This window comes from Tursiops truncatus, chromosome 1 (assembly GCF_011762595.2).
Source record: "Tursiops truncatus isolate mTurTru1 chromosome 1, mTurTru1.mat.Y, whole genome shotgun sequence".
Lineage (NCBI taxonomy): Eukaryota > Metazoa > Chordata > Mammalia > Artiodactyla > Delphinidae > Tursiops > Tursiops truncatus.
The window spans coordinates 146201466-146227787 of record NC_047034.1 but is presented as its reverse complement, the minus strand read 5'-3'; the positions used below and the strand labels follow the sequence as shown (position 1 = coordinate 146227787).

The 26322-nt window shown below is 41.7% G+C and overlaps 1 protein-coding gene across 10 annotated transcripts in view; it reads left to right on the top strand.

The window, feature by feature from the left end:
- The first annotated feature begins 2864 nt into the window (after positions 1–2864).
- Positions 2865–26322, top strand: part of MAST2 (microtubule associated serine/threonine kinase 2) — a 194700-nt gene continuing 171242 nt past the window's right edge. For 7 of the 10 annotated variants that reach the window (XM_033867333.2, XM_033867341.2, XM_019937871.3 and 4 more), the window contains exon 1: positions 2866–3373. In XM_033867333.2, the coding sequence (XP_033723224.1) occupies positions 3188–3373 (186 nt within the window). In that variant the 5' untranslated portion in view covers positions 2866–3187. Of the gene's footprint in view, positions 3374–26322 lie in introns of all 10 variants that reach the window. The other 3 variants (XM_073790282.1, XM_033867334.2, XM_019937873.3) reach the window with 2 other exon arrangements.

Sequence of the window (26322 nt, the reverse complement as noted above, 5' to 3'; positions counted from 1 at the left end):
CAGAGTGAAGTTAAGTCAGAAAGAGAAAAACAAATATCGTATATTAGCACATATATGTGGAATCTAGAAAAATGGTATGGATGAACCTATTTGTGTGGCAGGAATAGAGACGCAGATGTAGAGAATGTACCTGTGGACACAGAGAGGGGAAAGGGAGGGTGGGACGAATTGGGAGATTAGGATTGACGTATATACACTACCATGCATAAAATAGATAGCTAGTGGGAACCTGCTGTATAGCACAGGGAGCTCAGCTTGGTGCTCTGTGATGACCTAGATGGGTGGGATGGGGGGGTGGGAGGGAGGTCCAAGAGGGAGGGGAAATATGTATACATATAGCTGATTCACTTCATTGTACAGCAGAAACTAACACTACATTGTAAAGCAACTATACTACAAGAAAAAAATTTTTTTCTTGTGGTTGTAGGACTGAGTTTTTTGTGTTTGTTTTTTGGCTGGCTTTTGGGCCAGAGGCTGCCCATAGCTTCTAGAGGTTGCCTGCAACTTTCTACCACATGACCCTCTCTACAGGCAGTTCAGAATATGGTAGCTTGGTTCTTCAAGGCCATTAGGAGAATGAGATTTGTATGGAAATCTCACTCATGAGAGTGAGTCTGTTAGCAAGACAGAATCTTATATAATGTAATGTAATCATGGAAGTGATACCACATCATTTTTGCTGTTTAGAAGCAAGTCACAGGTCCCACTCACCTCAAGGGGAGGAGATCACACAAAGGCATAAACACTGGAGAGGAGGTGGATCATGAGGGCAACCTTAGAGTCTATTTGCCACACTGACTTTCTTAGTCCCTATAGTGGAAGGCAAGAGGTTGAAATGGAGTTCTGGTCCCTAAGTTGCCAAGGCTGAGTCAGTGGATTCTCTTGCCAGAGACTGTGAATCTGGAATGGTGATGCAATTAGAGAGGAGAGAAGGATAGAATCCCTTTGCACAAGTATGTGGCAGCAGCATAGCACATTGTCTGGTGGTGGTGTGGGAGTGGTGGTGACAGCACTGTCCTGAAATTGTCCCTAATGTGTACTCTGGAGAGACTCCTTGTTTCCTGCCAGTTTCATAAGCCTGATTTTCCAATCTCTGTTCTGTTCTGTGAGCCCCTCTGTATAGCCTTCTAATAATTCCCCCTTAGGCTTAGGATAATCAGTTTGTTTCTGTTGTTTGTAACCAAGAATGTGTCAGACCCTGTACATGCAGGGAACTATAAACAGCTGGCATAACTATAAATAATTGACATAGCAGGGATTAATAGGAGAAGGTGAGGTAGACAGAGACCAGATTTCAGATGGTCTTGCCAATCATAGTAAATATAGTAGACCTCATCCTGAGGGTCATGGAAATCTATTTAACTGTTTTAAGCAAGGGAGTCACATGTTATATGAAGGTTCTTGTAAAGGCTTTTTGGAGGATGGGTTTGAAGAGAAAGGGACTTGCTGTAGGTGAATGATTTAGAAAGATTTCCCAGTCAAGTAGGTGAGAGAAGATAAGACTTGAGCTGAGGTAGTACCAGTGGGATGGAAAAAGGAGACAGATTGGAGAGATGGTAAGGTTATAGAAGCAGCAGGACTTGTTCATTAATTGGGTGTGGGGGCAGGAGGGGAAGGAAGGAGTCTAGGATGACTTCCAGGTTTCTGGTTGAGGCAACTGGATGGATGGTGGTGAGGAACTGAAACAGGGAATACAGGATCAGACTGATGATTGGCTGTAGAGTACACTGGTTGTGTGTGTAGGCTCTGGTATCTGACAGACCTTGGTTTGAATCCTGGCTCTGCACTTACTAGCTGTGTCATATTGAGCATATTATGTAACTTGAATCTCAACTGTAAACTGGAAATAATACAACTTACCTCTTGTTTGCACATGTGTGAATTGAATGCACAGTGTCTGGTATACAGTAGTTATGCTATAATGTTAGCTATTATTACCTCTCAGAAAGGGTTTAGGGCGGAGGCCAAGCAAAAATGGGTGAACCCTTCAGTAAAGGCTTCTGTGAAAGAACGCCAGTCAAGACAAAAGAGGAAAAACATGGTGCTTTGGCAGACCAGCTAAAGCCAGAAGGAGGAGGTCAGACAGGGCTGAGCTACAGCCACGTTGCTGAGCAGATGAGTCACTGAAAGAGGCAGGCTGCGCTGCCCACCGCTGTGGCCAGGCTGGACTGGGCTATAACATGATGACTTCATTGTCAGTGGGGAATGATGGGGATGCCTTTTTGTCTTCGCCTTCCACTTGAAGGAATCCATCACTTCTTCCTCTTTTATAGGACTTTCCACACCCTGTTTTACTTTCTGGGAGCAACAGGAAACAGTGAAAAGGGGCAGAAAAGCCAGAATTTGAGTTTGCTCAGTGACCTGGTACATATTACTTCCCGTCGGTCTTCTTATCTATAACAGGAGAATGAGCAGACCTGCCTTCAAAGTGTGATGTGAAGATCAGTTGACGGTTGGTTGGAAGGTGCTCAACAAAAAGGCAGGCATTAGTGTTCTGTTTACTGGTTGTCTATTTTGTCTCCTTGCTGCTCCTGGTCCCTCTCCACCTACTTCCTTGAGGACGCTGATCGGTTGTAATTCACTTTTGGATCCCCACCACTTAGCTTGGCCAGACACACAATTTCATGAATGGATGAATGAATGAACGAATCAAGGAGCTTCCACGGCCGCAGCGGGCGCGTCGGGGCCCCGCCCTCTTCCGCTCTCCGCTCCCTCCCACCCCCACCACGCGGTGGGGCCAAGGGCGGGTCTCTCGCGACCGTTCGCTGGCGCGTGCGCGGGAGGCGGCGCGCGGCCAGAGGTGGCGGGCGGGCTCCCGGTGCGCGCGCGCGAGGGGAAGGGAGGGGCGGGGCCGGGCTACAGGCAAGCTGTTGGCGTCTGGCTGTGTAGCCGGCTGCTGCGGTGGAGGCGGAGGCGGCGGCGGCGGCGGCTGCTGGCCGCCCGAGCGTGCACCGGGTGGGAGAAGAAGACACTGCGGCGATGCTGCCGCCTCCGTAAGGAGCGCCGAGGAGGCCGCGGCTCTTGAGGCCCCAGAAAGCGCAGAGGAGCTGCTGGCTGGGGTCGGTGGCTTCGGGCGCCCGCCGGGCCATGGTGGCCGCGGGCGGTGGTTGGCGCGGTAGCGCCGCGGCCCGCGGCCGTGCGGGTCCGGGACATTCGCTGCGCTGACGCCCAGGGCCCAGCCGCAGATATGAAGCGGAGCCGCTGCCGCGACCGACCGCAGCTGCCGCCGCCGCCGCCGGCCGCCCGCCGGGAGGATGGGGCTCAGCGGGCAGCGGAGCTGCCCCAGCCCCTGCCCTCGCGCCGGCGAGCGCCGTCCGGGAGGCAGCTACTGGAGGAGCGGGTGGGGCCCGCAGGGCCCGAAGTCAGGGAGCAGGTAGTGCTGGCCGGGGTCTCGGAGGGAAGGGTTGGGGAGGGGGAGCCTGAAAGGGAGCGATGGGGGAGGGCGATCTCAGGCGGGAAGACTTGGGCTGGGGCGTTGAAGGGGTGGGGACTGAATAGTTCGGCAGAAGGAATGGGAGGTCTGGAGAGGCAGAAAAATGGGGAGTGGAGAAGTGGATGGAAGTGATGGTCTGGGGTTGAATAGGAAATGAGGGAGTACGGCTGAAAAATGGTCCTGTGGGGCGTTGGCGGTTAGGGGTTCTGGATGGGAAGAAGGGACGCTAGAATGTGGGCTGGGAGTAAATGAAGTGCAAAGAATAGGTTTACTAAAGAGGTATGGAGGAATTATCCAGAGGGGCAAATAGTCAATAATATAGTAAATGTTATCCTACTTTCTAGAGGTTATGTTGGCAGTTGTGAAAACGGGTGTCATTCCTAAGCATTCTCTGATTTGGCCATCGTTATAGTCGTGTAGGAATATGTTCTGAAGCATTGTTAAAGTTTCTCTCCAGTAATGATTCATTTCACGAGAAAGCAGTTTTTAAAACATGTGCTTTGGGGATGCATGTGTGTAATCCCAAACCCAATACTGTGAACAGAGAATTCGTGGATATAGTCTCTGCCTTCTAGGATTGTACCACTGAAAACACCTTAGTGGGAGAACACAGATAGAAGTGTAAAAAGTTCATGGAGTTTCTGAATGGACAGGATATGTTTATATAATTTATTAATCAAGTGTAGGTGTATTTAGAAGTAGGGGATAAAGGTCAGTTTTATCAGGGAGGAGAAGTTGTCACTAGTAGCTGTAGGAAGTTCAGTGAAAGGAGAATATGTGGTTCTTGATCTTGTGGGAGTTACAGAAAAATGTTCTGTAGTAATGAACTCTAGTGACAGCTTCCCTTTCGCACACTCTACTCTAGACCCTAGTGACTTCATCTTTGGATCTTTGAAGAGTTCTGTTAGGTCTTCTGCCTCTTTCCTGTGTGTTAAATAAGTATTTTCCTTAGACATCATTCTTTATTATATAGTTTCAGTGATGCACATGTTAGCCCTTGGACTTTTCCCTCCCTTTTTTAAAAAAATTAATTTATTTATTTTTGGCTGCGTTGGGTCTTCGTTGTTGTGCGTGGGCTTTCTCTAGTTGCTGTGAGGGGGGCTTCTCTTCGTTGTGGTGCACGGGCTTCTCATTGCAATGGCTCCTCTTGTTGAGGAGCATGGGCTCTAGGCGTGGGGGCTTCAGTAGCTGTGGCACGTGGGCTCAGTAGTTGTGGCGCACGGGCATCGCTGCTCCGTGGCATGTGGGATTTTCCCGGACCAGGTCTCGAACCCGTGTCCCCTGCATCAACAGACAGATTCTCAACCACTGCGCCACCAGGGAAGCCCCCCTCCTTTTGTTTTTTTATCTTGTATTCTCCACCTAGTCCTGCGTAGACTGTGCCATTTCTGCCCTTGCTTTCAGGCCACTGAGCATTGTCCTCTTACTGGAATTTCCTTCTTCATCCTTGTGTTTTATATTCTCTGCAGTTCCTATTTGAAACATTTAAAAATGTACTTAAAGCCCAGATCCTTTCCTGACTCAATTTACCTGGTCTAATTGACCTTATCACATGCTTCACTAAAGAGTTCAAGGTAACTTGATTTCTCCCTCTTCTCTATCTCAGGATTTCTGTGTTCTCTCATCTTTTAAATCTCAAAGAAGGAAGTATTCATCCTCTTTTCCAAGGCTAATCCCTCTATGTTCTTGATTTCATTCCCTCTCATAGGCTGTAGGCCCTTGTTATGTATGTTATTTTCTCTTTGTCTTATACCTCAAATAAAAACAAAACAACATGATTTCCCTGAGTTTTGTAACCTACCTAAGCTACTTTGTAATCTCATTTTTGCTTTACCAGCAACCTTCTTGAAAAACGAGTTTGTATTCACTGTCTCAGCTTCTTCACCTTGTATACATCCCCCATATTGTGATTTGGCTTCTACAAATAAATTCCCCCAAAGTGTTGTCTTCAAGGTTCCCAGTAACTTTGTGTGTTTGTTTATTTACTTTTTAATTGAGATGTGACTTATCTACAGTGTGCAAATCAAAGGTTCGTTCAGCCCATGAACTTTTACAGAATGAATACACCTATGTGACCACACCTCAGATCAGGATGTAGAACATTTCCAGTACCCTAGAATGTTCCTTTGTACTTTCTCCCAGGTATTACCCTTCTCCAGAGGTAACCACTCTCCCAAACTCTATCACCATGGATTAGTTTTGCCTCTTCTGAACTTCATATAAATGGAATCATACAGTTTGTACTCTTTTGTGACTAGATTCTTTCATTATGTCTGTGAGATTCATCTGTGTTGTTGCTTTTAGAAAAAGCTTGTTCTTTTTCATTGCTGTGTGATTTTCCATTGTGTGATTATACCATGATGGATACTAAAACTTTTCCTTTTTTTTTTAATTAAAAAATAATGTGTGTTGGGGCTTCCCTGGTGGCGCAGTGGTTAAGAATCGCCTGCCAATGCAGGGGACACAGGTTTGAGACCTGGTCCGGGTAGATCCCACATACCACGGAGCAACTAAGCCCGTGCGCCACAACTACTGAATCCCGTGCGCCTAGAGCCCGTGTTCCGCAACAAGAGAAGTCACCGCAATGAGAAGCCTGCACACTGCAAGGAAGAGTAGACCCCACTCGCCGCAACTAGAGAAAGCCCACGTAGCCATGAAGACCCAACGCAGCCAAAAATTAAAAAAAAAAAAAAAAAATGTGTGGCTATTTGTGAAAAGTTTTCATTGTGAATTACACAGAGAGATGCAGCAGTCCCAGGGACCTTTAAATGATTAAATATGATAGCCTTTCCCCATTCCTCATCTTCTCTGACCTCTGTGAACTATTTGTCAGTCTTGACCATGTGTTCCTTCTTTTTTTTGTTTTTGTTTTTTTGTTTTTCTCTTTATTAGGTGCATTCAAGTGTACAATACAATTGTTAAACGTTTCTGGTGAAATAAACGTCGGTTATTTTATAGTGAGCTTTTATACTACAATTATGCATTTTAAAGTGTCTTTTATCTGATATTAGTATGACTACCTCAGCTTTATTTTGATTAATTTTTGCATGTGTTCCTTCTTGATATTTTCTTCTCTTTTGTCATAATGTCCATTCTACTCCTGTTACTCTGACTGCTTCTTGGGTGTCTTTTACTGTTTTCTGTCTCTGTCCCCAATATGTTCCTTGCGGATATGTCCTCTGTCCTTAGCTTTTTTCTTTTGGCCACACTGTGCAGCTTGGGGGATCTTAGTTCCCCCACTAGGGATTGAACCCGGACCCCCACAGTGAAAGTACCAAGTCCTAACCACCGGACTGCCAGGGAATTCCCAGCGTTTTTCTTAATTGTACTTTGTTTTTTAGCAGGCTTACCCTATTTGTGGCAAGTGCTTAGGATGTATAATAGGGTCTGTAGTTCTCTTTGTTCATAGCATTGTGTCACAGAACCTCCTTGTAGAGTGATCTGAGTCTCTAGGCCTGACCTCTTTCCTTAGCTCTACATTTCCATTTCTGGGCTTAATATTTCCACATTAGACCCTCAGCATTTGTGATCTTAACATTTGTGATTTTCATAAACTGATAGTGTCCTTGAAAGTCCATAACTAGAAATTATTTGATGTTGAAAAGTTAAAAATTTCAGTTTCGTGTGTTATGAGGCTGGATGGATTATTCCATTCATTCAGGGAATAAGAACCTGACTGATCACCAAGCATCTACCTTTCACAAATGACTTTGTTCTCCATTTCTCATGATACGGAATAATGCTTGTTACATGTTATACCATGCGGGTATTTAGGAATAATTTCTGAACAGGATGCAGAACTTGGATCTCTAGCTCAGTGGCTTACTGTATCATTGAAATAGAATCCATTATTTCTCCTTTGAAATGTGGTCTCCCCGTGTCTTTCCTTTTTCTTGTCATCAAACTTGAAATTATATCCATGGTCTTTGACTTTTCCCTCTCCCTTGACCCCCTTATCCAGGTTCTGCTGATTCTGTCTTCATAACATCTTTCAAATCTTTGTTCTCACTGTCATCACCTTAATTCAGCATTTATAAATTTTTGTCTTGGTTGTTGTAATATTTTAACTGCATTTACTTGTTTTTAGTCTTTTAACCTCTGATTTATTCTGCATTCTAATTAAAAAAAAGATTGGAACTCCTTGCCTACCTGAGTTCCAGTGATAGATAAGTATTTGTTAAATGATCATTTTATTGCTTTATCTTCAGAAACTTTCATTAGCTTCTTGATACCATAGAATAAAGTTTGAAGACCTTGGCATTCAAGGTCTACTTGATACTTATCACTTTTTATTAGAATCAGAGTTAGAGGCCCCTTCTCTTGGTTCCCAAGACTTTGCTTTGTCTCCATTGTAGCGTACATTATTGAAATAGTTTGTCTCTCTCATAAGTAAGTTCTTTGAGGCCCAGACTCTTTCATTTACCTAGGGCCTAGTATGGTATTTGAAACATAGTTATTAGTCTGAATATTTATTAGAAACATAGATATGTGTGCTGGCACTTGAAACATGTATTTCCTCATTCTGATTGGCTGTCAGTCTCTCATCAGAGAAAAAACTCCTCAGAGGCTGTTTTATTCATCATTATACCAGCCTTTAGTGTTTTAACTGGTACGTAATGGACATTCAGTAAATATTTGTTTACTGCTTAGGCATTTTCATATGTATATATATATTTTAAATTTATTTATTTATTTATTTAATTTATTTATATTTGGCTGTGTTGGGTCTTCGTTGCTGCGTGTGGGCTTTCTCTAGTTGCAGCAAGCGGGGGCTACTCTTCGTTGCAGTGTGCGTGCTTCTCGTTGTGGTGGCTTCTCTTATAGAACACGAGCTCTAGGCGCATGGGCTTCAGTGGTTGTGGCACACAGGCTCAGTGGTTGTGGCACACAGGCTCAGTATTTGTGGCTTGCGGGCTCTAGAACTCAGGCTGAGTAGTTGTGGTGCATGGGCTTAGTTGCTCCAATGACATGTGGGATCTTCCCGGACCAGGGATCAAACCTGTGTCCCCTGCATTGGCAGGCGGATTCTTAACCACTGTGCCACCAGGGAAGTCCCCATATATTTATTTTAAGTAATCATTCATCTGAAAAGCTCTTTCTTCTCTGTCTTTGCTCATTAAAATTCTACTCAAGTTTCCAGGCCTAACTCATGCCACAGAAACTGTTCTGTGAAGTTGTTTTTCCATGATTGGGCTGTAGTAAATAGCACTTCTATCCTTCTGTATTCATTTTGTATTATTTCATATCTGCTTTTAAGTTGTAAATTACTGAGGGTAGGAACTATATCATCATTTTATCTATCATAATGCATAGTCAAGGGCTTTGTCACAATAGATGTTAAGTAGTTACTTGTTGACTGAATGAATTATTTGTGGACTGAATGAATAGAAAAAGATTAAAATATTTTGAATTTTGAATTCTCTTGGCATCATTAAGGAATTTTCAAAATTATTTTCATGGAAATCAGTATCTTCTCTTTATTCTGCACTATAATATTAGTATACGGGCAAAAGCATGGGGCACAAAACATACAGAGGGGAAGCTGCATATATTGTGTAGGGAACTGTAATCAATTTAGTATTGTTGGAAGTTGAACTTGAAGCTATAGATGTTGAGTTAAGAGACTAAAGGAGCCTAGATTGTAGATGGTCTTTAGTATTATGTAAAAAGATAGTAAGTAGGGAAGCAGGGTGGTCTTTCTTGTTTTTTAGCTGGATTACTCTGGCAGCTGTGTGGAGGATACAATGTAGGTAGGACATGGTGATTGAGACATGGGCATTTGAGAATTTTTCTGAGTTTTCAATACAGAATGTCTATTTATTTATTTATTTAGTTAGGCTGCGCTGGGTCTTAGTTGGGGCACGCGGGATATTTAGTTGCAGCATGTGGGCTCTTAGTTGCGGCATGTGGACTCTTAGTTGTGGCATGCGGACACTTATTGTGGTGTGCATGTGGAATCTGATTCCCTGACCAGGGATCGAACCCGGGCTCCCTGCATTGGGAGTGTGGAGTCTTACTCACTGGACCACCAGGGAAGTCCCTCAATACAGAATGTTTATTGGCCCTCCCTCCCCTCTTGTCCAGAAGTAATATGAATAAGGGCCAGCTCCTGAAAACCTGTTACCTTTGGAAGATTTGATTTCATCAGAGGTACTGGGAGCAGAGAGCCTGGGATGGTTGAAGCAGGTTGGACAGTGTTTCCTGATGAGGGTAGGACACATCTGCCTCCAGATTTTTCCCATCTTTGTTTTACTGGATGCCCATAGCCTAAGATCAACCTAAAAGCTTTTTCCACCCCAGTTATTCATGGTGACCTATGATCAGGACTGTGAGAGGCAGCTTAATATTGCAATCATTATGCCTCCTTTATTGCTGGTCTTAGCTGCTTATGATTCTCTGCTAAATTTGCCACCTAGCTTTGTACTTTCTTGATAAAATCCCTATGGCACCTTGGTAATTATTACTTTTTATCAGCAGTTATTGGTTGTTTTTCTTCACTATATACATACTTGGGGTTCCAAAGAGTTTTGAAAACCAGGTTGTTGGGTCAAGGGCTAGCCCTGGGGGAAGAGGAAAAAGTCCTCAAGGGAGAGCAGAGACTAGACGTTATTGGCAGTAAGGACTTACACAAAATGCATTGTTAGTCAGACATAGTTGACCACCTTTTTGTTGTTCCTCATTGTTAACTCCCAAACACTTTTCTCTGCACTGTAGCCATGTGTACAGTGGAAGTACAGTAAATAATTGATGGGGAAAATTGACATAAACCTGAGCCTCTTACTTCCATATTCATTAGGTACTTTTCATCTTTACCAATAATTGTTCTGCCTCTAAAATCTTAGTTTTGAGCTTGCCAGACTCTGACCTTCACATCATCTTCTGTTTCTCTAGCTCACATTTATTTTAGGATTTCCTTTCCAAAAATTGTTCAAACGCTTTGGAACCTCTGGTCTGTTGATTTTTAAAAAAAAAAAAAAAATTTTATTTATTTATTTATGGCTGCATTGGGTCTTCGTTGCTGCATGCAGGCTTTCTCTAGTTGCAGCGAGCAGGGGCTACTCTTCATTGCGGTGCACGGGTTTCTCTTTGCGGTGGCTTCTGTTGTTGTGGAGTATGGGTTCTAGGTGGGCTTCAGTAGTTGTGGCATGGGGGCTCAGTCGTTGTGGCTTGTGGGCTCTAGCGCGCAGGCTCAGTAGTTGTGGCGCATGGGCTTAGTTGCTCCGTGGCACGTGGGATCTTCCCAGACCAGGGCTCGAACCCATGTCCCCTGCATTGGCAGGCGGATTCTTAACCACTGAGCCAGCAGGGAAGTCCAGACTACCTTTTCATTGTCAGTCACCTCATGCCTCTACTTTCCTCCTTGTCCAACTTAACATTTCATGGGCTATCATAATTACTGCTATGCATGTACCTTCAGTACCTTCTATCATACCTGCTTGAGAAAATTCCAACCATGATTAAACCAACTCTGCCTATCCTGCCCTTGTGTCTAGGCAGCTGAATGTGGCTGGAGGAAAACACAACAATGCTGACATCTAAATTTGTGATCATGAACCTAAGGAGTCTTTCAGCAATGACAGTCAATCCTATGACATTCCCTAGTCCATTCACTTTTTTTTTTTTTTTTTTTTTGGCAGTGCCACACGGCTTGTGGGATCTTTGTTCCCAGACCAGGGATTGAACCCAGCCCCTCAGCAGTGAGAGTACAGAGTCCTAACCACTGGACCACCAGGGAATTCCCTCCATTCACTCTTAAATGATAGTTTAATCGTTCTCCTCAAACTTTTAGCACTCTATTTGTCCTCTTTACTCTCAGTTGATGTCCTTGCTTCCTGTTTCACTGAAGAAAAAACAAAGATAATCCTACAAGCTCCCATTACAAGTCACCCAACCTACCTATATCTGTACCCGCATTCTTTTTTTTTTTTTTTTTTTTGCTGTACGCGGGCCTCTTACTGTTGTGGCTTCTCCCGCTGCGGAGCACAGCCTCCGGACGTGCAGGCTCAGCGGCCATGGCTCACGGGCCCAGCCGTTCCGCGGCATGTGGGATCTTCCCGGACCGGGGCACGAACCTGTGTCCCCCGCATCCGGCAGGCGGACTCTCAACCACTGCACCACCAGGGAAGCCCTGTACCCGCATTCTTTTCCCTCTCTCTTATTGCTATGGATAATCTGTTCCTATTCCCATCTAAGGCCAACCCCTACATCTAAATAAGAGTTTTATTCTTGGAATTATTCTTTCCTACTCCTGAGTCATTAATGTTTTTTTTCTGTTGATGATTCTCATCAGCATACAAGCATGCTACAATATTTTCAATCTTGAAAAAACTTCATTAACCCTGCATTCCCTCTCATTCATTCATCCTTGGATTCAAGAAGTTTTTTTTGTTTTGTTTTTGTTTTTTTAAAATTTTTTGGTTACTGTTGGGATTATAGAAGTGAAAAAGGCAGATGACAAACGCTGCTTTCAAAGTTTCTATTCTAGTAGAGGGAATCAGATAATAAAAGAAATAAGTAAAATATGTAGTATGCTATACGGTGATAAATACTACAAAGACAATAAAGCAGGGAAGGGGAATATAGAGTGATGGGGGATTTTATGGCTTAAATAGCATTATCAGGAAAGGCATCTCTTTGGAATGAGATGTTTGAGTAAAGACCTGAAGAATGTAAGAGATTGAGGCATTTAGATTATGTGGGGGGAAGAGTATACTTGGTAGAGGGAATAGGAAGCACCTTGGGGTAGAAGCATACTTCCAGCTCTAAAATTTGTGTTTGAGGAACACCAAGGAAGCCAAGTGTGGCTGGAGTAGAGTAAGAGGAAGAGTAGTAGGTGAGCTCAGAGGGGAAAGATGGGGAGAGGAGGGCTGAACTGTGGAGAGTTTCAGATTGGTAAGGGTCTTACAGGCAGCTGTGAGGATTTTGACTTTCATGTTGAACGAGATGAGAAGCCATTGGAGAGTTTTGAGCATAAGAATCACGTGATCTAACATTTATTTTAATCCCACTTATTTGGCTACTTTAGCGAGCATTGACTGAATGGGTATGTGGAACCAGTTAAGAGGCTCTTGCAGTTATTCAGGCAAAAGAGCAAGGGATACGAAATAATTGTGAGTAGGAGAGTGCTCCTCTTTATAACAAAACTACTTGAAAGAGTTGTCTATATCTTCTTTCATTTCCTCTCCTCTTGAACCCATTCCAGTCAAGTCAGGCTTTAGTCCCCCGTCATTCCACTGAAACACTTATGTGAAGGTCATCATTGGTCTAACCCAGTGGCCAGTTTTCAGTCTTCATCTCACTCGACCTGTTGCTTTTGACATGGTTGATCATTCCATCATTTGGCTCCTGGGACCATGCTGTCTTGGTTTTCTTCCAATCTCACTGGTGCTTGAGAGCGTTCAGTATTTTTTTTTTTTTTAACATCTTTATTGGGGTATAATTGCTTTACAATGGTGTGTTAGTTTCTGCTTTATAACAAAGTGAATCAGTTATACATATACATATGTTCCCATTTGTCTTCCCTCTTGCGTTTCCCTCCCTCCCACCCTCCCTATCCCACCCCTCCAGGCTGTCACAAAGCACCGAGCCAATATCCCTGTGCCATGCGGCTGCTTCCCACTAGCTATCTACCTTACTACGTTTGTTAGTGTGTATATGTCCATGACTCTCTCTCGCCCTGTCACAGCTCACCCTTCCCCCTCCCCATAACCTCAAGTCCGTTCTCTAGTAGGTCTGCGTCTTTATTCCTACTGAACGCTCTAGCAGGAATAAAGACGCAGACCTGCTAGAGCGTTCAGTATTTAATCTGCTTTTGCAGTCTATTCTCTCTCCTGATGTAATCTCATCAGATTGTATTACTTAACATTCCATCTCTGTGCTGCTGATTCCCACATTTATTTCTCTAGTCTTGACCTTTCTTTTGAGCTCTCCTATTTTCAGTTGTGTATGTAACATTTCTATTTGGGTAGCTAATAGACCTTTCAAACTTAATGGGTCCAAAGCTGAACCCTGTTTTTCACTTCCCATTCCACTGCTTCCCCAGTCTTTCCCACATCAATAAATGGCACTATCATTCACTCATTTATTTAGAGCAAAACATGGAAGTTGTTTTTGATTCTTTTCTTAACCTCATATTCCACATTCAGCCCATCAGTTCTGGTTGGTGCTACATTCAAATTGCATGAGACTTTTCCCCACTAGCTCCATCAGTACCTTAATCTTAGCCTCTATCATCTTTCATCTGGATTACTATAAAAGTCTCCAAACCTGTCTTCCTGATTCTGTTCTTTTACCTCCTCTCCCCTCTGCCCCCATGATAATTTGCACACAGCAAGATCGGTATCATCCTGTAAAAGCTAAAATCAAAGTTTGTTACCATCCCCTACTCAAAAGTGGCTTTCCATCACAGTTGATCAAAATGGAAGGTGCTTGCTTTGTACTTAAAGTCTGCATGATCTGCCTCTTGGCCTTCTCTAACCTCATTTCCTTCTACTCCTCCTCTTGTTACTGAGCTCTGCTCACACTGGCTGCCTTGATGGTCTCCAAATATATTAAGCATGCTCCTGCCTGAGGACATTTTAAAAATTATTAATTGAGGACTTCTATACTTGGTAGTTTTCTCTACGTGAGGGGTTCTTTTTCTGGATATATTTATATGACTGGCTTCCTCATTTCATTTAGGTCTCTGTTCAGATAAAGGCCTTCCTTGACCAGCCTTTTTATTATTATTTTTTAAAATAAATTTGTTTATTTTATTTATTTTTGGCTGTGTTGGGTTTTCATTGCTGCATGCAGGCTTTCTCTAGTTGCGGCGAGCGGGGGCTACTCTTCGTGGCGGTGTGTGGGCTTCTCATTGCGGTGGCTTCTCTTGTTGCAGAGCACGGGCTCTAGGCGAGTGGGCTCAGTAGTTGTGGCGCACAAACTTAGTTGCTCCGCGGCATGTGGGATCTTCCCTGACCAGGACTCCGACCCATGTCTCCTGCATTGGCAGACGGATTCTTAACCACTGCGCCCCCAGGGAAGCCTGACCAGCCTTTTTAAAGTAGCACTCTTAGTCATTCCCTTCCCCTCTTTTTATTCATGTCCTTTATTCACCTGTTACTGTCACATATTTGTTATTTATTGTCATTCTCACACATTAGGATATATGGTTCATGAGGGTAGGAATTTGGGTTGGTTTTTCCTTACTGCTGTATCTCCAGCTTCTAGAATTGTATATAGGAGGTACTAAATAAATACTTCTTGAGTGAATGTATAGTGATTAAGTCATTCTCTGACCTCAGATTCCAACTCTATTACCTGATGCAAGTTACTTAAGTTCTTTAAGCCTTACTTATCCCATATAAATGTAATGGACATACTATCATTACCGATTTCATAGGGTTATTGTTAGGATTTAATAAATTAATCCATGTAAAACACTTATTACAAAGCCTGATACCAGTGAGCACTCAATAATGGTTAATTATTATATTTTTAGGGTAAGTGCGTAGAATGTGTGAATATAGAGTTCATATTTTTCTGTGTTCTCATCTGGTTTTATAAAGAAATATAATAGAAAAAGGTATGTCTTGACCTTTGATTTGTTGTTGTTATTGAACTCTTCTTTTACTTTGTTCAGCTTGAAAAGATGGCTTTAATTTGTGCGTTTTTCCCTTTAGGGAAACTTTTATGGATTTCTTTCTTAACTAACTGGCTTAGAAGATATTATATATATATATATATATATATATATATATAGTCTCCCTAGATTTTAGAACATAATTAAGAGCAAATTCAGGCCAAGGAAACCGCATTTTAAAATTCTGTAATATCGTTTTAGTTGTACCAACTTTAATGTAACAAAATATTTTCTAAGGGTGAACCTGGGTAGCAGATGCACAAATCCTTTAACCTTTAATGTGTTGGGAGGTTAACAAGCCACATAGTTTCTCTGCCTGTATTTCAGCAAAGCAGAGGTAATATAGTACTGTCTGGCCTTCTAATTTTCATGACTATTTGAGATCTTCAAGAATGTTTTAAAGACAAAAGAGTTTAAAAATAGTTGGGATTGGGAATTCCGTGACATTCCAGTGGTTAGGACTCTGTGCTTTCACTGCCAGGGGCCCAGTTTCAATCCCTGGTTGGGGAACTAAGATCCTGCAAGGTGCGTGGTGCAGCCAAAAAAAAAAAAAAAAAGTTGGTATTAATTCTTAAAAAGTCCTTAAGTTGTTTCAAAAGGGTGTTACCAAGATGATTTCTTTTTTAGGTGACCCCAGGAAATCTGAGTCCTGAGTCCTGCCTTTGACCAGTAAGAGAATGGGACATTTTACTACTAGCTCTCATGCTAGTAGTCTTCTATATATTTATTATTATTATTTTTAAATATTTATTTATTCGTTTAGGCTATGCCGGGTCTTGGTTGTGGTGCGCGGGATCTTCGTTGCAGCATGCAGGATCATTTTTTTTTTAGTTGCAGCATGCGCACTTCTCAGTTGTGGCATGCGGACTTCTTATTTGCGGCATGCGAACTCTTAGTTGCAGCATGCATTTGGGATCTAGTTCCCCAACCAGGGGTTGAACCCGGGCCCCCTGCATTGGGAGTGCGGAGTCTTACCCACTGGATCACCAGGGAAATCCCAGTACTCTTTTATATTTAATAACACTAGTTGCTGTAAAAAAATACATTCAAAAGAACCTAGAGTAATGGAGGCTCTACCATTTTCTACACATGGCTTCCAAGGTCACCTGAGGCAGGTGGGGCAATCTTGTGGGAGTTGTTGATGCGCAGACCTGGAAATGGCTTAATCACTTCCACCTATATTCTGTTGCCAGAATTCAATCATAGGGCCATAGCTTGTGCCCAGGAGGAAGGTGAATCATGTTTGGTCAATATCTAGCTAGTCCTTGCCATAGCCCTCAAACCCTAATATGGTCCTCAGCTAGAACTATGTAGAAATCCTATTATTCTGGATATAGACCACCTAGAACCTTCATTCCTTATAGGCCCACAGAGTTTTGGATAATAACCGTTTTGAATGCATGTAAAGGCCTTTTTGCAGGAATACCTAGGAGGTCTGGAAAAGCTTGTTTTCCTCCGTCTGTGGCAGAGCTAGTCTCTGGCAACCCCCACACTCTTTCAGGTCTTGGTGACTAGTGATCGCTTTCTGTAGGCATTTCTCAGTTTGTCCACCCAGCCATGTGGAAGAGAAAAAAGCCATAAGGAAGCCAAGAGAAGCCAGAGAGGAAGGCGACTGGGTCTCAGCTATTTTCACTTTAATAGGCTCCTGGAAGGAAGTGTGGCCCTAGACACCCTACCTCTACATGTGCTTTGACTTCTTAAATTGTGGTAAAATACACTTACCATAAAATTCATGATTAGTGACATTCAGTACATTCAAATGTATAACCATCACCACTATCTAGTTCCAAAATATTTCCTCCTTCCCCCAGTCCCTGGCAACCACTAATCTGTTTTCTGTCTCTGTGAACTGTGAACATTTCATGTAAAGGGAATCATACAATACATGGCCTTTTATGTTTGGCTTCTTTTACTTAATGTAATGTTTTTGAGATTCATCCATATTGTAGCATATATCATCAGTATGTCATTCCTTTTTATGGCCGAGTAATATTCCATTATATGGATATACCACATTTGGTTTATTCAGTCATCAACTGATGGGCATTTGGGTTGTTTCCACCTTTTGGTGATTGTGGTAGTACCCCTATGAACATTTGTGTACAAGTTTCTGTTTGTACACCTGTTTTTCAATTTTTTGTTTCTATATATAGGAGTGGAATTGTTGGATCATATGATAATTCTATGTTTAAGTTTTTGATGAATTGTCAAACTGTTTTCCACAGTGGGTGTATCATTTTAACATTCCCACCAGCAATTTACAAGGGTTCCAGTTTGTCTGTGACCTTGCTAGCACTTGTTATTTTCCATTTTAAAAAAATCTAGCCATCCTAGTGGATAGAAATATCTCATACTTTTTTTAAAAAAAAATTTATTTATTTATTTGGCTGTGCTGGGTCTTAGTTGCGGCACACGGGATCTTTAGTTGTGGCATGCAGGATCTAGTTCCCTGACCAGGGATTGAACCCGGGCCCCTTGCCTTGGGAGCGTGGAGTCTTAACTGCTGGACAACCAGGGAAGTCTCTGTCTCTTTTTAATCTTTTCCTTTCATCTCTTCCTTTTCCTTAAAATCTGTAAGTTGAAAAACCTTGGGGCATTTGGCCTGTAGAGTTTCCCAAAGTCTAGATTGCATAGTTATGGTGCATTTCAAAATGTTTTATGTCCTGTTGTATTTCCTGCAAATTACAGCTGGATACAGAGGCTTAATCAGCCTCAGGTTCAATTCCTTTGGCAAGATTTTGGATGGTAGTGTGTTCTTTCAACAGGAGGCATGTGATGTCTGCTTTTTGCTCTTTGATTGTAGCAGTTGCTGATGCTCAGTGCTGAGATTCGCTAATTGGGAGTTGCAAAGTAGTGATATAATTCTATCATTTTGTTTTCATTTATTAGGTGGCATAGCATTTTAAGGAGATGCTTCTCATCTACTGTTTGATTCCCAGTGGTATAGTTCATGTAAGAATGGTCTGATTCTTTCCTTTTATTTACCTAGTTTTTAAGGTAATAAATTGGTTCCCGGTCATCTTCAGATGGTGATCAGTTAGTTATTTTTTATTATCACTGTGGAGTCATACATTTAAATGTATTTGATGGGTTTCAACCCATATTTTATGTGTTTTTCTTTCTTTTTTTTTTTTTTTACTGCTAATTGAAGCTCACATTGTCCTGTTGTTGTCTAGGAAGAGCCTCTTCATATTGGTTCCTTAGTCTTTTTTTTTTTTTTTTTTTGCGGTACGTGGGCTTCTCACTGTTGTGGCCTCTCCTGTTGCGGAGCATAGGCTCCGGACGCGCAGGCTCAGCGACCATGGCTCACGGACCCAGCCGCTCCGCGGCATGTGGGATCTTCCCGGACTGGGGCACGAACCCGTGTCCCCTGCATTGGCAGGTGGACTCTCAACCACTGCGCCACCAGGGAAGCCGGTTCCTTAGTCTTTTTGACCCAATTCTAATAGTTTTGATAATTTTCTTGCTATCTCTTACGTTCAACTGTTCCAGGCTCATTTTCCACCTTAGACCTGGAATTAGCTGTTTCTCTAAGAACTCCTGGCTTCTTTTAATGGGAAATGGAATTTCAGAACACCTGCAGTCTAGATCCTAGGGATACTTATTGCTACTAGGTTGATCATTGTTCCTATGACCTTTCAGTGGATAGAGTTAGAAATAAATATAATAAAAACTATCTTGGCAATCAACAGTGATATTGACAAAGGACTACAGAGGTTTTTTTTAAACTTAATCTCCCATTTATTACATTAGTATCTCCTTTCTTTCATACCAAGAATCATGTTCCCAAAGACTCAGGGGATGATAAAATTAGAATATCCAGGAATTACTAATTTGCTTTATCATATGTTAACTGTATAACAGTCTCTAGTGGCACTACTAATGTACTACCACCAATGATTAATGAAAACTGTTAAAAAATTTTTTTGTGTATGTTGTCTCCACCTTCTCCCCTCATTTTTTGGTTGACCTATATCTACATTGTCAGATCATGTAGCCATTATATACTATACTCTCTCCCTTTTAATGAACACTTATTTATAATTTTATAAATGACCATATATTTAATGCTAATCACCATATTGATACATCTCTGGTTTTTTTTTTAATTGAAGTATTGTTGATTTATAGTGTTGTGTTAGTTTCTGGTATACAGCAAAGTGATTCAGATATACATATATATTTACATATAAATATATATATTCTTTTTCAAATTCTTTTCCATTATAGGTTATTACAAGTTCCCTGTGAATATAGTTCCCTGTGCTATACAGTAGGACCTCGTCATTCTAGTTATTTTGATTGTATGAATCTTTTGTTTTTTTGTTTTTTCTTTTCTTTTTTGTGGTACGCGGGCCTCTCACTGTTGTGGCCTCTCCCGTTGCGGAGCACAGGCTCTGGACGCACAGGCTCAGCGACGGCCGTGGCTCACGGGCCCAGCCGCTTCGCGGCATGTGCGATCCTCCCGGACCAGGGCATGAAGCCGCGTCCTCTGCATCGGCAGGCGGACTCTCAACCACTGCGCCACCAGGGAAGCCCCGAATCTTTTGTTTTTAAACATGTGTTTATTTTATTTTATTTTTTATTTTTTTTGGCCGCACAGTGTGGCATGTGGGATCTTAGTTCCCCGACCAGGGATCGAACCCATGCCCCCTGCAGTGGAAGCGCAGAGTCTTAACCACTGGACTGCCAGGGAAGTCCTGATTGTATGAATCTTGTTCTTTAGTACATTCCTTAGGAACGACCTGTTGGAACAATATTCTCTGAGTTATTTTATATTGATAACATTTTGCCTGTGCCCTTTACCTTGAAGATTAGTTTTCCTGGATATAAAATCCTGGGCTCATACTGCCTTTCTTTGAGTATCTTATATAGTATCTTGTAACCCTGTTTTTCTTCTGGCATAAAGAATTGTTGTCGGGACTTCCCTGGTGGCACAGTGGTTAAGACTCCATGCTCCCAATGCAGGGGGCCCGGGTTTGATCCCTGGTCAGGGAACTAGATCCCACATGCCTGCCACAACTAAGGAGCCTGCGTTGCTGCAACTAAGACCCAGTGCAGATAAATAAATATTAAAAAAAAAACGTTGCCATAGTCTGATAGTGATGCAGGTTTTTCTAATAGGTCATTTTTTTTTTAATGCTGAAATGATTTTTCTGTTAAAGTCCAGTTATTATACTAAAATATATCTTGGTGTTGGTCATTTTGGATTTATATGTCATGCATGTGGTGTGCTCTTCCAGGATCTAGTTTTCATATATATAGTTTTAATTTCAGCAAAGTTTTTGAATTATAATTTTAGTATTGATATTCGTTCTGTTGCCTTGCTTTGATTTTCTTCTGCAGGGACTTCTATTTGCTGTATGTTGGATCTTCTTTGCCTCTCTTCAACATATCATTTTCTCTCAAACATTTTTTTCCTCTTCATAAAAAAATAAAACAAACAGAAACACCCAAAGCATTTCATCTTCTGTGCCTCTTAAGGCATTATCTCTTGTTTGTATTCTGTCTTGTGTTCCTTCAAATTTAGTCTTTTTTTTTTTTTTACAATGGAATACTATAATAAAGTAAATGAATGAACTCCAGCTACATGTATCAACATGGATAAAACTCAGGAAACCTAATACTGATTCAAAAAAGTCATGAAAGAATATGTTTATATAAAGTTGAACAACATGCAAAATTTTACAATATATGGATGCAGTAATATGTTGTAAAACCATACAAAAAAGCAATGCATGAAAAATGACACTGGTTACCTCAGGCAGGGGAAGGCGATGTGACTGGGGAGGGCTACATGGTGGGTTTTGTCATTCAGAAATGATTTGTTTTTGAAGCTGGGTGATGGGTACAGGTACATAGGTATTTGTTTTATAATTTATTCAAACTGTACAGATATGTATATTATAAAATTTATAATGTATTATCATGAAAAATAAATAAAATTAAAAAAACAGGAATAATTGGATAGAGTACTTGTGGGAGGGTAGATTGTTATAGGACCCTCCCTGAGGTCAGAGGGAATAAAACACTACTGCTGAAGTGGAGCTAGATGTGTAGGCGATTTCCTTGTGAAACATGGCTGTGAATGGGAACAGAACCCAGAGAGCTAAGGTGATGGTAGGAGGAGGGGCAAAGAATGATTTTTCTAAGATGAGAGATACTAGACTATGCTTGTTTGCTGCTGGGAATGACACAGAGACCATAAAGCAGGACCAGATGGGAACATAGAAGAGAAAGGGAATAATGGAAGGGGAAGGAGGGACTGGGGTCTAGGGCACTGGGCCTCAGAGATAAGGAGAGGTCCTCAGGCCCTTCATTGTAACAGGAAGGAATGAGACAAAAGATGAACACAGATACTGGGAGGTTTAGAGATTCAGTGGTGGGAAGATGAAGGCCCTGGAACAATTCTCCCATGTCTGATGGCTTTTATTTTGTCACTGAAGCGTGAGATAAGATCATTTTTCTTGGTTCAGCTGTCTTCCATCAGTCTGTGAGTGAGTCTTCACTGGAGCAGTGTGGCATGGTGGTCAAACATGTAGGCCTTGGAGGCAGGCAGGCTGGAATTTGATTTTTTTGCACCCACTTAACAAACATTTGCTGAATCGTGCCTTATACCAGTCTTGTCCTGAGTCCTGCTGAGGGCGCAAATGTATATGGCCCCTAGTCTCAGGGAGATCACTCTCTTTACGGAGCAGCCGGGAGGTGGGGCCTGTCATTTCTTAATTGATCTTTTATTTCTAATTTTTTCTTAAGCTCTCTCACCTCACTGGTGAGCTTATTTGAATCTGATTCATGTTTTGTAGCATAAATGTCTTTAGTAAATTTTAAAATCATATGTTACAGAAGGAAACGCCAATGTATTTATCTGCATTTTTACTTACTGTGTTCTTTCTCTGTTCCTAAAGTTGCTTATTGTATTATTTCCTTTCTGTTTAGAGAACTTTCTTTAGCCATTCTTTTAGGATAGGTTTGCTGCCAATAAAGTCTCTTAATTATCCTTATTTCTGAAGGTCATTTTCCCTGGTTATTGCTTCTGGTTGACAGTTCGTTTCTTTCAACACTGGAAAAATACTGTGCTCCCACTTTATTCTGGACTACATAGTTTCTGATGAGAAATCTGTCATTCAAACGTTTTTGTTTTCTTTTGTTTGTAATTTTTCTGAATTTTAATTATAATGTTTCCTGGCATATTTCTTTGGGTTTATTCTGCTTGGGGTTCACTCAGCTTCTTGAATCTGTAGGTTTATGTCTTCTTCACACATTTGGGAGGTTTTCAGCCATGATTTATTCTAGTACTTTTTCTTTCTTTCTCTCTTTGTCCTTTCCTTTTGGACTCCAGTGACACAGACATTAGATCTTTAATTACAAAACCATAGGTCCTGAAGCCTCTGTTTACTGTTTTCACTTTGTTGTTCATGTTGAATAACTTCTGTTCTTCTGTCTTCCAGTTCACTGTTTCTTTATTCTGTCCTCTATGTTCTGCTGAAAAGCTTATTCACTCAGTTTTTTTATTTTGGTTATTATATATTTCAATTCTAAAATATCCATTGGGTTCTTCTTTATGTTTTATTTTTTCCTTTGATTCAAGTATGGATACCTTTGCTCATTGAAATATTTTTATCATGTATGTTTTATACCCTTTTGTCTCTCATTTCCTCTGTTACTGCCATCTTTTGTGTTTAGTTGAAGAAAAAAAATTTTTTTTTGGTGTAATGAACCGTTTTGATCCCCTTTCATTTCCTTTTGTGTGTGCTTTTTTTATATTTTCTTTTTGCTTTGCCACAGGGATTACACGTAACATCCTAAATTTATAACAGTCTAGTTTGAATTGGTACCAACTTCAATAACATACAAAAACTCTGCTCCTATACACCTCTATTCTCCCACCCCCCTTTATGTTGTTCTCACAAATTATATCTTCATACATTGTGTGCTCAGTAACATAGATTTATAATTATTTTTATGTATTTGTCTTTTAAATCATGTAGGAAATAAAAAGTGGAGTTATAAACCAAAACTATAACAATGCTCACTTTTATATTTGCTCATGTAGTTACCTTTACTGGAGATCTTTATATCTTCATATGGCTTGAAGTTCCTGTTTTGTGTCTTTTCATTTCAACCTGAAGGATTCCTTTTAGGGCCGGTGTAGTGGTAATAAACTCCCTCAGCTTTTGTTTATCTGGGTAGAAATCTAAGTTGACAGTTTTTCCTGTCAGCACTTTTTTTTTTTTTTTTTTTTTTTGCAGAATGAGGGCCTCTCACTGTTGTGGCCTCTCCCGTTGCAGAGCACAGGCTCCGGATGCGCAGGCTCAGTGGCCATGGCTCACGGGCCTAGCCGCTCCGCGGCATGTGGGATCTTCCCGGACCGGGGCACAAACCCGTGTCCCCTGCATCGGCAAGTGGACTCTCAACCACTGCGCCACCAGGGAAGCCCCTGTCAGCACTTTAAATATGTCATTCCTTCTGGACTCCATAGTTCTGATGCAAAATTGGCTGTTAATCTGATTGGGGATCCCCTGTACATGATGAATTGCATCTCTCTTACTGTTTTGAATATTTTCTCCTTGTTGTTAGCTTCAACAGTTTGATTATGATATGTTTAGATGTGGGTCTGAGTTTAACCTACTTGAAGTTCATTGAGCTTCTGAACATGTAGGCTCGTGTCTCTCATCAAATTTGGGAAGTTTTCGGCAGTTATTTCTTCAGATACTCTTTCTTCCCCTTTCTCTCTTCTCCTTCTGGGATTCCCTTAATGCATATATTGTTTCTTTTGAAGATGTCCCCCGGTCCCTTAGGCTCTCTTCACTTTTCTTTTTTTTTTTTTTGCGGTACGCGGGCCTCTCACTGTTGTGGCCTCTCCCATTGTGAAGCAGTGGCTCCGGACGCGCAGGCTCAGCGGCCATGGCTCATGGGTGCAGCTGCTCCGTGGCATGTGGGATCTTCCCGGACCAGGGCACGAACCCGTGTCCCCTGCATCGGCAGGTGGACTCTCAACCACTGCGCCACCAGGGAAGCCCTCTCTTCACTTTTCTTCATTCTTTTTTTTTTTCTTGTTCCTCAGACTGTATAGTTTTAATTATCTTGTCTTCAAGATTGCTGATTCTGTCTTTGCCTGCTCAAATTTGCTATTGAACGCCCTATTGAATTTTTCACTTACTTATTGGTCTTTTTATCTCCTGAATTTCTGTTTGGTTCTTTTTAATAATTTCTGTCTTTTTGTTGATAGTGTTGTTTTGTTCATTGTTTTTCTTTAGTTCTTTGTTCATTGTTCATTTAGTTCATTGTTTTCTTTCTTTTTCTTTGTTCATTGATTTTCTTTAGTTCTTTGTCCATGTTTTCCTTTACTGATATGACCATGCTTAAGACAATCAATTTAAAATTTACTGCTAAGTCCAATGCTGGGCTTCCTCAGGGGTGGTTTCTGTTAATTTATTTTGATTCTTTGAGTGGGCCATACTTTCTTATTTCGTTATATGTCTTGTGATTTTTTGTTGTTGTTGAAATTTGGACATTTGAATATTGGTAACTCTGGAATACAGCTTTTTCATTTTCCCCAGGCTTTGCTGTTGTTTGATCGTTGAAGGCTGTAGTTGTCCATTTGTCTAGTGAGTTTTCCAACATTTTTTGTAGAAACTGTATTTCTTGCTGTGTGTGATACTGAAGTCTCTGTTACTTAGCTTGTGTTTTGATGAAGAATTCCTGGATTGCCAGGAGCTAAGCAAGCAAACAAACACACATCCTGGTCTTTGCAGATTGACTTTGTGCCCTCCTTTGGCCCTTAGCCAGACTTGTGCTAAGTCTAGGGATCAGCTTGAGATGAAAGCTTAAAATCTTTTTAGGTCTTTCCTGAGCATGCATTTCACCCTGGGCTTTCTAAATTGCCATATATACACAGGTGTTTTTGATTGCCCTAATTTCCCAGAGAAACTCTCCCTTTTCTCACCCAGATCTCAGGCAGTCAGTTGAATGTCTCATTGTTAATCTTTTGCCCAAGTGGCTGTGGGTGTTTGGATCATCTTACAGGGTTTTAAGCAATACTTGCTGCTTTTCCACCTTGAGAAGATTGTGAGTTAGGTGAAATAGAGAGGAGTGCCTTGTGTTAGTCCTTCAGGTAGTCTCCAGATAAGTTATAACAGGTATAAACGATAAGTTGCAAGTAAGGTCTGTTCTGCTCCTTCTGGAACCAGGGGCCAGGGTCCCACACTTGGAACACCAGCTGATGTCTTTAAGATTGCCTCCACATCAAGGAGTGGGTAGGGTGAGGGCAAGTAAAAATGCCACAAAGCTTTCCCACCATTTTTAAGTTGACTTTTTTTTTTAATAGATTTTATTTATTTATTTATTTATTTATTGGCTGCGTTGAGTCTTCCGTTGCTGTGCGCAGGCTTTCTCTAGTTGCGGCGAGCGGGGGCTACTCTTTGTTGCGGTGTGAGGGCTTCCCATTGTGGTGGCTTCTCTTGTTGCGGAGCACAGGCTTTAGGCGCACAGGCTTCAGTAGTTGTGGCACACGGGCTTCAGTAGTTGTGGCTTGTGGGCTCTAGAACGCAGGCTCAGTAATTGTGGCACACGGGCCTAGTTGCTCCGCGGCATGTGGGATCTTCCCAGACCAGGTCTCGAACCCGTGGTCCCCTGCATTGGAAGGCGGATTCTCAACCACCGTGCCACCAGGGAAGCCCCTTAAGTTGACTTCTTGATTCAGCATTCTCTTGGTTGCCGTAAGCCTTTGACTATTTTCCAGAGTCTGACAAAGGTGGTTCTGACAGTTTCTGCTTGTTTTTTTTTTGTTTGTTTGTTTTCACGTCCTTTATCTCATTTGATTTTCTTTTTTTATAAAAAATTTTTTCTTTAAGTTTATTTTTTTAACATCTTTATTGGAGTATAATTGCTTTACAATGGCGTATTAGTTTCTGCTTTGTAACAAAGTGAATCAGCTATACATATACATATATCCCCATATCTCTTCTGTCTTTCGTCTCCCTCCCTCCCACCCTCCCTATCCCACCCCTCTAGGTGGTCACAATTTCTGCTTGTTTTTCAGTGTTTCTGTGGGGGAATGTTAGCTTGGAGCTGTGTACTCCATCATTTTGCTGATGTTATCTTTCACTTGATTTTAATCTTTGTTTCCCCAGTGATAAACGATGTTGAGAATGGTTTCATGTGTTCATTTGCCATATTTGCCTCTTCTTTGCTGAAATGTCTTTTTTTGCACGGTATGCGGGCCTCTCACTGTTGTGGCCTCTCCTGTTGCGGAGCACAGGCTCCG